Source organism: Pipistrellus kuhlii, unplaced genomic scaffold (assembly GCF_014108245.1).
Source record: "Pipistrellus kuhlii isolate mPipKuh1 unplaced genomic scaffold, mPipKuh1.p scaffold_m20_p_3, whole genome shotgun sequence".
Classification (NCBI taxonomy): Eukaryota; Metazoa; Chordata; class Mammalia; order Chiroptera; family Vespertilionidae; genus Pipistrellus; species Pipistrellus kuhlii.
The window spans coordinates 163,439,755-163,453,516 of NW_023425529.1; the positions used below are offsets into that span (position 1 = coordinate 163,439,755).

The 13,762-nt window shown below is 44.3% G+C and overlaps 1 protein-coding gene across 6 annotated transcripts in view; it reads right to left on the bottom strand.

The window, feature by feature from the left end:
• The window catches only part of CSGALNACT1 (chondroitin sulfate N-acetylgalactosaminyltransferase 1), a 299,546-nt gene that overhangs the window by 29,590 nt on the left and 256,194 nt on the right, over nucleotides 1–13,762 (bottom strand). For all 6 annotated transcript variants that reach the window (XM_045588828.1, XM_045588832.1, XM_045588831.1 and 3 more), the window contains one exon: nucleotides 4,394–4,610. In XM_045588828.1, the coding sequence (XP_045444784.1) occupies nucleotides 4,394–4,610 (217 nt within the window). The remainder of the gene's footprint in view (nucleotides 1–4,393; nucleotides 4,611–13,762) is intronic.

Below are 13,762 nucleotides of genomic sequence, written 5' to 3' on the forward strand. Positions count from 1 at the left end.
CTAACTCTTCTTCATGGTACCATTAGATACCAAAAGAATATCTACAAAGTCCTGAGGAAAGAAAGTGTTCCCTAAGAATTTTAAGTTTGGCCAGATATAAATATCAAGATAACAAGCAGACATTCTAGTCTGAAGAATGTCTGATCCTTCTTGAAGGAATTTCTTGACCATGAAATACAGTAAAAAAAACCAAGGCCTCAGAATTGAAGAAGTTATTGTTGGAGAACTGCTAATGAAAACACTGAATCCATGTAAGTATTGGAATTGTAGTTATAAAACAGAATCTAAACGTTACAAACCCTGAGAAGGTAAGACTAATACAAAGTTGAAAAAATTGGAAAATGGAACACAGGAGAAGGAGGAAGCATCACTGTACTGATTTTCTCTTCTTATTGTAATTTTCCAACCAATCCAGTCTAAAATTAAAAGTATTATGTAATAAAAATTGCATAGTAATTTCAATCTTCTTTGCAAAATCACTTATGCAACTTCAGAGGGATCTCTTATGGGAACTAATATCTCTTATAGTTGAGAAACACTTTCTTAAAGATCAGCAATTTATCCTATTGTACTTCAGATTCTCTTCTATAAATTTAAGTAAGGTAAATTTTAATTATTTAATTAAAAATAAAACATATAGTATATCTCATGTATTAAATTATTCCTAGTTAGCAAGTTATTCTTTTTTTTAATTTATTTTATTGATTATGGTCTCACATAATTGTCCTTATCCCCCCATTCCCATCCCAAACCCCTCCCTAGATATGCCCCCCACACCCCCATTGTCCATGGCCATTGGCTAGGCCCTTATGTATGCACACAAGTCCTTTGGTTGATCTCTTCCCCTTATCCCCATTCTCCCTTACTTTCCCTCTGAGGTTTGAGAGTCTGATCGCTGCTTCTTCTTCTTCTTTTTTTTTAATCCTCACCCAAGGATATTTTTTTTTCATTGAGTTTTAGAGAGAGTAGAGGAGAGAGGGAAAGACAGAGAGAAATATCGATGTGAGAGACATATTGATTGGTTGCCTCCTGCATGATCCCTGACCAGGCCCAGGCTGGGGAAGAGCCTGAAACCAAGATATGTGCACTTGATTGGCATCAAACCCGGGACCCTTCAGTCCACAGGCTGCTGCTCTATCCACTGAGTCAAACCAGCTAGAGCAGTAAGTTATTTTTATATATGCAAATATAAAAAAGGCACCTAGAACAATATTCAATTAATATTTAAAATGATGAATTTGGAGAGGAAGAATCAGGAGTGAATTTGTAAATAACTTAATCCTTGTTGTGTTCTATATTATTTAAAGGTCTTATAATAACCATGTATCACTTTTACAAACTAAAAAGTCATGTTTAAATTACAAAAGCAAAAAAACAACCCATCACCTGTCACTAAATTTTTTTTTTTTGTCTTTTTCGTTCTTTTTTTTGTTCCTCATTTTTTTTTATTAAGGTATTATATGTGTACTTATCTTACCATTACCCCCTCCCCCCACCCCCGCCACTAAATTTTTAAACAAAATATACGGTAACTATATATAAGACAGAGAGAATCCGAAAGAAGTGCCTACCACAGTTAATAACTTTCAGTCTTGGGATGGAAGGGACTTCATAAAGACAACATCAAATATTTAATAAATAGCCCTTTACATTTTCTCCCAATACTTTTTATGGTCATATTACCTGCATTTAAATATTTAATTGACCAGGATTTACTCTGGGTTTTGGTGTGAAGAATCAGATGTAATTAACAGTCCTAAAGCCATGACTGGGCAGTCCATCCTCTGTTGGCTGGTTGAAGCACCACCTTTACTGAGTTCTGACAGAATTAAACAGCCTCAGGTTGGAGTGCCATCTCCCACCTCATTTTTTTTCAGACCTCAGTGCACTCAGAAACCTGGACTACAGAGCACAATCCCCACTCAGGCTTCTGTTCCAGGGTCCTCTGTTCTGGGATGCCTCTCTGGGTCCCACTGTCCTTGTGTCTATTATTGCTGTAGCTTCCAGCTTCCTGTGAGTAGGTTTCCTCTCCACAAAGGCAGGCGCTACATCTCCATCTCCTCCTCTCAGCCCTGCGTTTGGTGGAGTGTCCGCCACACACACAGGCCCCCTAAGAATTCCCCCCACGTAACAGGTCTTCCCACCCACCATCTCCCGCCTACAGCAACAACAGGCGTCTCAAGAGTGACAGTCAAGGAAAAAGACCCTAGGATTTTTGTCTGTTTTTAAAACATTGACTACAATTATATTTCATGTTACCCTCTCAATTTTGGTGACTTGTGAGTTAGTTATTTACTTTTTTTCCAACAATATTTCCTTTCTAAGTTAATTCCTTGTAATACTCATGACACTAAGGCAATATATATCTTACATACATTGTGATATGTATGGCAGCCATACATATCTTACCATTCAAGGCTTCCAGGCCTCTGGGGTCCTAGGCAAAGAACTTGGCCCTTCACTGAGCAGACATTCCTTTAGCATAGCACTACCTTACCAAGCCCAGCACACTCAGAGACTAGCCTATGTGCAGTGAAGCAAATCTCAAGGCCCTTCATCTGGCAAGTGCTAGGCAGCTTCCTGGCTAAAGGAACTTACTTTGAGCTAGTCCTAGCCATGGCACACCAGCTGCTGGGAGTAGTGGTTTGGCTAAATGCCCAAGTGCCAGCCTCAGGTTTCATCCTTCTAAGCAGGTAATGCTTAATCAACCAGCAGGATCTGCCTTCCAAAAAGAACACAGGGAGAGAACATAGAAACACCAAAGGGAGACAGAAGCCAACGCCATAGTCTCTTCAGTACTAAAGCCAGAAGAATGTGGTCAACAGTCAAATAATGGTGCCCACTGGAGTATTCTACAAACTGGAGATGGATGAAAAGATCGCTCCAAAGGATACCACAGAAAAGATCAAAGGGCCGAAACTGGTTTGGCTCAGTGGATAGAACATCGGCCTGCAGACTGAAAGGTGCCAGGTTCGATTCTGGTCAAGGGCATGTATCTTTGTTGCTGGCACATCCCCAGTAGGGGGTGTGCAAGAGGCAGCTGATTGATGATTCTCTCTCATCGATGTTTCTAACTCTCTATCCCTTACTCTTCTTCTGTAAAAAATATCAATAAAACATATATATATTTTTTAAAAGATCAAAGGGAGTTATGATCACATTCTTCAAATATCTGAAAGGCTGGGATGTTTAATAGGAAATTAATTTGTTCAGTCCTTCCTTCAGAGCCACTGAGTAGAAATTACAGGAGGGTGGACTTCAGGACCTAATAAAAGTGAGCTTTCTATCTACAGCTGGTCAGCATAAAGACAGCCCACCTTGTTAAGAAGGTAGTTACCTGGCATACACACACATTGCACAGAAAAACCACATGCCAGGAGTGCCCTCAAGGATTCTGAACTGAGGGAGGATTAGACCAAATGACACTCAAAAGTCTCTTCTAAGACTACTGAATTCTGACCTTCAAATTTAACTACAGTAGAAAAGGTTCCTCTTCAATTGTAAAAATTAAAAAAGAGCACATTCACTATCCAGAATTTTGAGATGTATCAACCATATCTTTATATGAAGTGTTACTGGCTTTGAATAATGTGAATTTAATGATAACAGATTATAAAAATAAGTCTGATCTTCCAGTATTTATAATTAAACACCCACAACTTGCTATCTTGTGTGTGTGTGTGTGTGTGTGTGTGTGTGACTTGTTATCTTTAAAACAAGCTGGCTAAGTAAGTGAGCTGATTAACCTCGACCAGTACATGAATGTAACAGCTTATAAGCCCCAACACTGCACAAACCTTTAAAACAGCATTCCTGCATCTGAAAATAAAGCCCACTTAGTCTCCTTGAGAAGCTACAGAAATGAGTGCTTGGAAATTTCTTGGCACCATTCTAAATTTAATCTGAGGAGCCACAGATTAGAATAAAAAATAGATTCTGATTCAGTCCACTCCAGCCAATTGCTAGAGCAGGGCAGCCAATGAAGCCAGCTTCCAGCTCAAGTCCACGGCCACGTGGCGCCGGCTCTGAGAGCCCAGGAGCGGGCCCACTCTACTGGTGTGATAGCATGGTCCCTGCTGTCCCCAGGCCTGAGCCCAAACCCAAGTTAGAGCTGAAGGCCACAGGTGGGGTGAGGCCTTCTTTGTAGATCCCGAGGAAACCCCAATCCTTCCTAGTTTCCCTTTCCAAGGTAAATCTGCTTATCTGGCAGTTTTCTAATTGCTTTAGGGAAAGGCAAACTCAAATGATAAAGGCGATATGAAGAAAACAGAGTTGAACAAGGAGAGAAAGCCGCCTTTGTCCTCGGCGGGGGAAATGAGGGAGATGACGGGAAATGATATCAGCATTTAACGCGCACCCGTGGGGGAAGATAAGCAGGTGCAAACACACAAACCTGAAGTTCTGCATGAACTGTCGGAACTTGTCCACCCGCTTTGCCAGTGGCACGATGATGTTGATGAGCGTGTTGGCCATGTTGAGTTTTTCTTTTTTTACTTTCATGATGGGGCCAAACGGTCGGAACAGGACAAGGCGCCTGAATTCGTGCTTGTGGTCCCCTTTGAAAGTGAGCTCATACAAAGTGCCTTTATCCTTCTCTGTGCGGTAGATCCCTGTTAACAGAAACACGAGAAAAGACAGTGTTTTAATAGCTGAGATCTAGCATGAAATGCCTTTTAAACACACACACACACACACACACACACACACACACACACAAATAAATTAAATTACAATTAAGCCTCTACCTCAAATAATTATGAGAAAACTCAAAATGCTGCCACTTTCAAATATCCCCAAGGAAATCAAAATGCCATTAAATTTAAAAATCACAGTGATGAAGACTTCATAAAAACATGGGGGGAGAAGTTTGTAGTGTTGGAGACGAAACTATATTTAGACGCATTCAAGAAAGGACTGTAAAGCAGTATGTCTAAATAAGACTGGTTGTGATGCAGAGTTGGATAATGTGCTTTTTTCTGCCACTATTATCTTCACTTTCTGCAATATGATTTGGTAAATATAATTATTATACTTATTTAATTTAAATACTGTGTTAATATTTTCTCTTAAAATTTATCACAGCCATTTCAGATGAACTGACCAGAGTGGTCTCTTCAAGGTAACTTGGAGTGGCTCGGGGCCACTGCTATGGGTCACGTGGCCCTCTGGAAGCTTCTGGAAGCATTAAAGCAGAAAACAAAATACCTGTACTATGACAGGCACACATCTTACGTTCATATCGTCCTTCCTACCCCTGAGAAGCATCATAGGCCAGTGCTCCAGAGCAAGTCTATTGATGGCACCCCCGAAACTGTGCTCCATCCCATGTCACTGTTCCTGAAACTCCACAGTCCCACTTGTCTGGTTGAAGATGTGACGCAGCATCTAGCTCAGCTCAACTTTGAGGGTGAGCCTCCCATGGGCCTGGCCCAACAGAACTCTCCCATCTAGTGGGCACAGCTCCTGGGGCACCTCACTCCACGGCCTTCTCAATATCACCGGTATTATGGCGTTTTTTCCTATAGTTAAAAAAATAAAGTCAAATTCAACAAATCACCAGATAAGCTTCCCCATTTCTTATCTGTGATTTGCCATGGGTCCTGTCCCACCCCACCCCCCACCCCCCTTCCTTCCTCAGTCCCATTAGCTGGAAAGCACCTCCCAGTCTTTGATCAGCTATTATACAAAAGCAAGCTTCCAGGGAAAAGATCAGCGGGGTCAGCTCCAGTGTGCAAGGCCTCTCCCAAACCACTGCTCTCCGCTCCCTCCCGCTCCCTCCCTCTTTTCTTTTGTGGGAACCACAGGTCTTTGAAAATGCGGCCAAGTTCTGCTCTCTGTTCTCTGCTTCGCAGGAGCTTTCATCTCACACCCCGGGTTTACAGCCTCTTTGATCCTGCCCAGAGCTTGGATCTCCTTCAGGTGCCACAGAGAGGGCTTTGGCATTGCACATTTTCCGTGTCGTTTCTCACAGCTGCCCCACGGGCCTGTCTGGAGATGCAGAGCGTGCGATCTGCCTGCAGTGAGCGCGGTGACCCAGGGCCTGGAGCAGCCACAGGGACGGAGTCCTCTCTGAAGCCCTGGCCTCCCTGGGTGCCGGCAGGCTGCTCAGCAGCTCTCAGTGAGGGACCAGAGAGAAGTTCTGCTGTGCTGCTCCTGCTAGAACAGAATCCGGAGTCCCTGCAGGGGCCCCTCATGGGAGAAAGCAAGAGGTTCATTTCTTTTTCTTTGTCTTTCTTTTTAAAAAAATATATTTTATTGATAGAGGGATAGGAAGTTAGAGAGGGATAGGAAGTTAGAAACATTGATAAGGGAGAATCATCGATCAGCTGCCTCTTGCACACCCTCTACTGGGGATGTGCCCGCAACCAAGGTACATGCCCTTGACTGGAATTGAACCCAGAACCTTTAAGTCCACAGGCCGACGCTCTATCCACTGAGCCAAACTGGTTTCGGCGGGGGGTTCATTTCTAAAGAAGCTCCAAGGGCCTCTGTGAACATGTGAATGAGTCCCTTCCCAGCCTGCTGATTCTCTGGAGCAGTGGAAGGCAAACTTATTAGTCACCAGAGCCAAATATCAACAGTGCAACGATTGAAATTTCTTTGGAGAGCCACATTTTTTAAATGTAAACTCCTTCTAACGCCACTTCTTCAAAATAGACCCTCCCAGACCGTGGTATTTTTGTGGAAGAGCCACATTCAAGGGGACAAAGAGCCGCACGTGGCTCGCGAGCCACAGTTTGCCGACCACGGCTCTCACCGCGAAGGTGTCTACACAGCTGGGCAAACCACTGGCTCCCAGGGTCCAAACCAGGCTGGGCTGAGCCAGGAAGGATTCAGTTTGGTAACGGCATCTGTACCACCTAAACAGGCCTGCGGGGTCAGCGGTTGCTTCTTGTCAAACTTCTGTTACTCATGTCAGCGAGTGTCCCCTCTCCACTCAGCAATCAACGGGGGCGGGGGGGGGGGGGGGGGGCAACTGCTGACAGTTTAACGTGCAGATAAAAATGTACACCCTGCCTGGGATTTCTTTTTTTTTAACGGAATCATTTTCTTTCTCAGCACCAGGATAAGAATCATTCATTTTTTTAAAAACCTAAATCCCCAGATTTGAAAACACAGGTAGAAATATACAGAAACCCGTGTCAAGGGAGGACATCTATTTAGAAGGAACCCAGAGAAGGTAATAGTACCCATTAACGATTTTCCTTATAACCCTGTCAGGACGGCTGCCTCCGGGGAGCCTGTGTGACAGGCGATAACCGTGTGGCAGGCAGCCTTTGTTCCGGCTTCCGGGCGGGGCACTCCGCTATCAGGCAGGCCAGCACACCCCGGCTAATCCTGCAGCCGAGTTTCAGCTGCTGTCTCATTGTCTTCCACATCCTATGCCCTGAAACAGTTATTACATCAACTTTTTAAGCATATTTCCCCATCCTCTGTCTAATTAAGTTAACCATGGTGCATAGATCTGATTGTAGATCCCTTCATTCTATTTTAAATACGTCATTCAAAACTCCCTTGCAACCTGTCTCCACTAAAACCCACACCCAGCCATCTGCCCACTACACCCACTGGCTCAGAATCCCACACCTAGACACAAACAGCACTCAGTCCTCCAATAACACAAAGGACAACCCCTAACTGGACCCTTGCACCTTCTAGGAATCTTCAGTGGTGGAGACACCAAGGGACCGAGGGAAAGGGGCAGAAGCCTTCTGAGGCAGGAATGGTTTTCCACGGATAAGCTGGCTGGCGTGCACAATGGCTAATGCAAAGCGAACTGGCCACACAGACACCATCCCTGTAATATTCTGTAGGATCATTTTTATGCACTATGCAAATGGGAGATCAAAATGAGAACTTTGGAATTAGCTCACATTTTGGTTGAGACACCCTAACTGGCACCCTCTTTTCCCTTCTTTCCCTCCATACTTAGAGTTTGGTGTTTTCTGTTCCTTCTACAAGCATCGCTGGTCTTATCCTACTCAAGGGGGCCAAGCCCTAGGATGGTCAACTAGATGGGATTCCTCCAGCAACCCATGATATAGCTCCATGGTCTGTGGCAAATGCCTATGCCTTCAGTAAACAGGGAGCTAACTAGACGCAGTCCCCTCTAAACATCCTATCTTCAAGGTAGGACCTCAGAAACCATGAGGTCAAGGAGGTACCACTGCTTACACGTACATCCTTGTCCTCTCTCCACATAAGGGTGCACAGGTTGTGGCCAATGTTGCCCAAAAAAGTCTCCACTTTCATCCCCGCCTTTCCCACCTTCCTACAGCTGGATCACTGCCATCTTCTGACGACCATGCTCCAATTCTCGGGCCCAATACATCCTGCACGTATCCTTTGATCCTTAGCCTCCTGGAGGACTACTCTAATCCTGCTTTCCCCTGAGCTCAGGAGCCCTTACCAGCATCCCAAAGCCTACAGAATGAAGTACCAATCCCATGGCCAGCTCTTAAGATCTTCCTTAATCCAGCCTCGTGTAAAATCTGGGCCCCAGTCAAGCTGGTTTATACCGAGCACACACAGCTACTCCTGCCCCAGGAGAAGGTGGAACCCTCTTGCACTGCTGGTGGGAATATAAAATGGCGTGGCTTCTGTGGAAAACATTTGGTGGTTCCTCAAAAAGTCAAACACAGAATTATCATAAGATCCAGCAATTCCACTGCTGGGTATGTACCCAAAAGAAATGAACACAGAGACGCGGACAGATACTTGCACACACACGTTCGTGGCAGCATTCTTCACCCAAACCTCACCAACAGATGAATGGATAAACAAAATGGGGATTATACACACAATGGAATATTAGCCTCAAAAAGGAGATTAAACTAAGAATTTATATGCATATATGCACAGCCCATAAACAAACAATAGTGTGGGGGAGGTCTGGGGAGGGGGCAGGAGCAGGGTGAAGGGAGCAAAGGGGTGGGGGGAGAGAGGGAATAGGACATCTGTAATATTTTCAACAATAAAGATAAAAAAGAATGAAATTCTAATACACGCTATAAGATGATGAGCCTTGAAAACATGTGCTAAGTGAAATAAACCAGTCACAAAAGGATAAGTACTGTAGGATATTGTAGGATTCCACTTACATGAGGTACTTAGAAGAGTCAAACTCAGAGAGACAGAAAGTAGATTGGTGGTTAGGAGCACTGAATGTGGAATTAGTGTTTAATAGACATAGCATTCCTATTGGGCATGATGAGAAGTTCTATAAAATCTATATATAAAAACCCCAATATGGCCAAAACTGGTTTGGCTCAGTGGTAGAGCGTCGGTCTGCAGACTGAAAGGTCCCAGGTTCGATTCCGGTCAGGGGCATGTACGTTGGTTGCAGGCACATCCCTGGTAGGGGGTGTGCAAGAGGCAGCTGGTCGATGTTTCTCTCTCATCGACGTTTCTAGCTTTCTATCTCTCTCCCTTCCTCTCTGTAAAAAAATCAGTAAAATATATTAAAAAAACAAACAAACAAACAAACAAAAAACTCAATATGCAAATAGACTGAATGGCAGAACAACCGAGCAACCAAACAACCAGTCACTATGACGTGTGCTGACCACCCGGGGGCGCACACGAAACATGGTAGGCGCCAGCAGCCAGCAGAAGAGCATGGAACGTGGCGGGAGTCAGCCATGGTGGGCTGGTGGAGCAGGTGAGCAGGGACACCAGACCAAGGCGGGACACCGGTGGTTGTCATCAGAGTGAGCCTCTGGTGGTTACTGAAAATCCTTTGCTCTCATGTGCTGCATTCCTGCCCAGCACTTGCACCTGCTGTCAGCACCGGCCCTGCTTGTACCGTGGCTGGTGCCCATCACTGGTCCCAATCACTTGGCACTGTCAGGGGTGCAAGCTGGTTTGGCCCTGTCAGTACATGGAAGCGGCAGCAGCAGGAGTGGGCTGCTGGCAGACAGGGGATCAGGGCTGTGGTGAGAAGGGTTAGGCGGGGGCACAGAGAATGGGCCCAGACCTGCTCCTATGTTCACAACAGCCTCATGGCCAATAGTCCCTTTCAAGGTGCACGAATTCGTGCACTGAGCCCCTAGTGTGAATATACTTATGCCATGAAACTGCACACTTTAAAAAATTTACAATGGTAAATATTATGTAATGTGTATTTTACCACAATAACTATCCTCCTATGAAAAAGCCTTGCACTTTCTCAAGACATACTTCCTCACCAGTCAGCCTTTCTACTTCCACCCTCCTAAATCTGCCCTCCTCCTCTGAGAAGATTCCATGATGTTCTCAAACCAAAGTGCTCATTCAATCTCCGACACTTTGGTATAAGGGCTTTCAAACTCTTCTGTGCTGATCTACATTTCTGGCACATGCGAACGTGAAAGGATATCATCTAATCCAGCCTTCCGATTTTACAGATGGGCAAACTGAGACCCAGAGAAACTGCGGTTTGCCTGAGTTCACCAGATGTGCTAATGACTGACTAGAGCATCCTCCTGTGTGCAGTTTACCCCTTAGAGATCACTTTGACGTGCAACATCAGTAACTCAGATTGTAGAAAAGCAGGGACAGAAGTCAGAATAAACAACAGAATGTCTGCAGTAAAGTCTTACTTCATTTACCCACAGATAATCTTCACAGCTCGCTTAGGACTTTTCTTTTTATTTTAACACACAATAGTAACAGTTGCTAAACAACAATCATCTGAATTCATAGTCTATAACACATTCAAAGCAGCACATTCTGAAAGAAGGTGTGTTTTCATGAAAAAATATATTGCTTATAATAAAAAAATCAGTATGCCGGCAAAGAAAATCTATAACAAGCAGAAATGCAGACAGTAGTAAATAGTGGCAGGTCACCTCCTGACAGCCGGGGAGGAGGCAGATCATCATTTTAAAAAGAAATTTAAATGTCTGAGATAATTTAATACAAAGCAAAACACTCCACTCATGTAAATTGCCTTTGAAATATCACAAAGAACATATTCCTGCTTACTGTGTTTTTGCAAGAGCACATTATCCTACCCTGTTCAAGAAAGGAAACATGGAAATAACTTGAGAAAGATTTTACTCCAAAAGAATGCTTCAGTTATCCAGAAAACTCTTAGGTAGAATATCTCATTCCCAGACCACACGAGATAAATGAGACATAATTACAGTGCCATCTGTTGTCAACTCTGTTTTCTTAGAGGAAGTAGCTGACATTCAACATTGTTGAAAAGAAATGTTTTACACCTTCCAAATGCTCAGATACTATAATGTAAATAATTCCTTCCCACTTAAAATAATAATTAAAAAAGTAACCACTTTCAAGCTTTCTCTCACCTGCAGGGCTATAGACATGTCTGTCCATACTTTGCTTTCTCGAGCATGACAGTGCATCTGTGCACAGCAGCTTCTGGACAGGTCCTCATTCAAGTTTATCACCATTTTCAACATTCACTAAATGCTTCTTCCATTCGCTAAGACGTGCACCGACTGACATCCTTACTGAAATAATTCATGAAGCTCTTTTTTTATTTCCATGTATTGCATTTGGTGTATATATTCATGTCACAGATTAAGGCAGATAAATTTAACACTTGGTTCTTGATCAGAAATTTCTAACAGCTTCCCTTACTTGAAGCTCCTCCTGACTTCATCACTAGTGCTAGCTAGCAGTTGATTTTTTTGCAAGAACCACTTCCCCCTACCTACCTAGCCTACCTACCACTCCGTGAAAGTGATAGGTATTTGACAATAAGTAGGAAGCAAATGGGCCGGGCTCCTCACCAGGTGACCTACCAGCCTCCCCTGATTCATGTTCACTTGACATGGCTATTTTTTTTAAAATCCTTATTGATTTTTCTTATAGCTATTGTTTACTGTGGATGGTGTTCTATATTAGAGACATAAAGATGAACATGGCAAAAATCACTGTGCCATCAGGATTCCCATTCTAGAGAGGAAGGCAAGTAGGTAAATAAGACAGGCACAAATTATATACAAAGCACCTATGAGAGTCTGCCCAAGACATAAGGGAAGAGAAAGGAGGGCATCTCCACCTGCCAGAGGGCATGGACAGTTTGATATGAAGATATGTCAGCAGAACTGAAGTCTGAGTGGGTGTTTACCAAGGCGACACAATCAGAAGGGCATTCTACGGAAGATAACAGCATAAGCCAAGATACGGAGTAAACAAAACAAACAAAACCCAACATGTTATGCTTGGCAAACTTCAACAAGGCTGGAGCGTGGAAGGTAGGTGTGGGAGAGAGGTGGGAGATGAGGCTGGCAGGTCAGGTGGTGCTCACTGGCCGGCCCACGAGGTCATCTTCACAGACCTGGAGCTCAGGGAGCACGCTAGGCCTTTCACAGGAATGAGACGCGGCCATTTCAGTACCATCACCTCACAGCAGTGTGAAGTGTGGATGGACGACACGGAATGAGATCAGAGAGCAATGAGGAAAGAATCACAACGATTCAGCAAGAAATGAAGCGTCAGTAGAGATGATGAAAAGTGGGCACAGGTTGGAGAAATTGGTTAGAAATGGGATGGCAGGGGAGGGATGGGGAAAAGGTGGTGTGACTCCCTTCAGTTACAGGTGAGAAAAGAAATATGAGTTAAGCGCTGGATATGCCCATTTGAGGAGCTGCCTGATAAGATCTGAAGCTCAGAAGGCAGGCTTTTTAAAACAGAGTTAGGTGCCCCCAATACGTAAGATGAAGCTGAGGGTGGGGGTCAGATCACCCAGGAAACCTGGGATCTCAGGGTGCAGGCCTGCGATAGCCCAGCCACGCAGGTGCAGAGTGCTCAGGTCCACAAAGACAGGAGACAGCGAGGCCCATGGCATTGAGAGAAGCACAGAGAGAGGCAGGAGAGAGCATCAGGGAGACCACCCCACCAGTGAGGAGGGGCTGCTCAACATACAGTTGTTAATCAAGATTTAGAACAATGAGAACAAGCCTAAACTGGTTTGGCTCAGTGGATAGAGCGTCGGCCTGCTGACTGAAAGGTCCCAGGTTCAATTCCGGTCAAGGGCATGTACCTTGGTTGCAGGCACATCCCCAGTAGGGGGCGTGCAAGAGGCAGCTGATCGATGTTTCTCATCGATGTTTCTAACTCTCTATCCCTCTCTATTCCTCTCTGTCCCTCTCTCTTCCTCTCTGTAAAAAAAATCAATAAAATATATTTTTTAAAAAGAAAAAAAAAAACTATGAGAACATAATACTTTAAAATTTTAAAAATAAAGAATAATGAGAACAAAATGAGCCACTGGCCAAGCGGGCCACTGGTGACCTGACCAATAACTATTTCAGGTAAGTGACAGGAACGAAGCCCGATTTGAGAAATAATGAGAGATGAAGTGGCGAGAGTAGGCTGAGTAAGTATTTTTCTATTGTTTTCCTTGACACAAGCACCGTCTTTGTGTCTCAAGTACCTTTGCTTTGCCCATCCTTTCCCCTCTGCCTGGGATGCTTTCCCCCAGGCTCCTAGCATGACAGGTCCTTCTTCCCTTTCAGGTCTCAACCCAATGCCACCTCCTCAAAGAGGCCTTCCCTAGTCTCACTCTCTGAAGCCACCCCTCCCCCAGTCCCTCTCTGTTACCCTATTTTTATTGCACATGAGCTGAAGGTGCTTACAGTGCTTACCCACCTGTTTATTACTGTTCTCTTCACTGAAAGATAAGCACCACGAAAACCAGAAATCTGTTTCTGCAAAATGAATTCCTGCTGCGCAGAACAGAAGGAAGTGGGGAGGGAGGGAAGAAGGTGCTTGGATAGGGAAGGAATGCCATAGAGTAGTAGCCGGA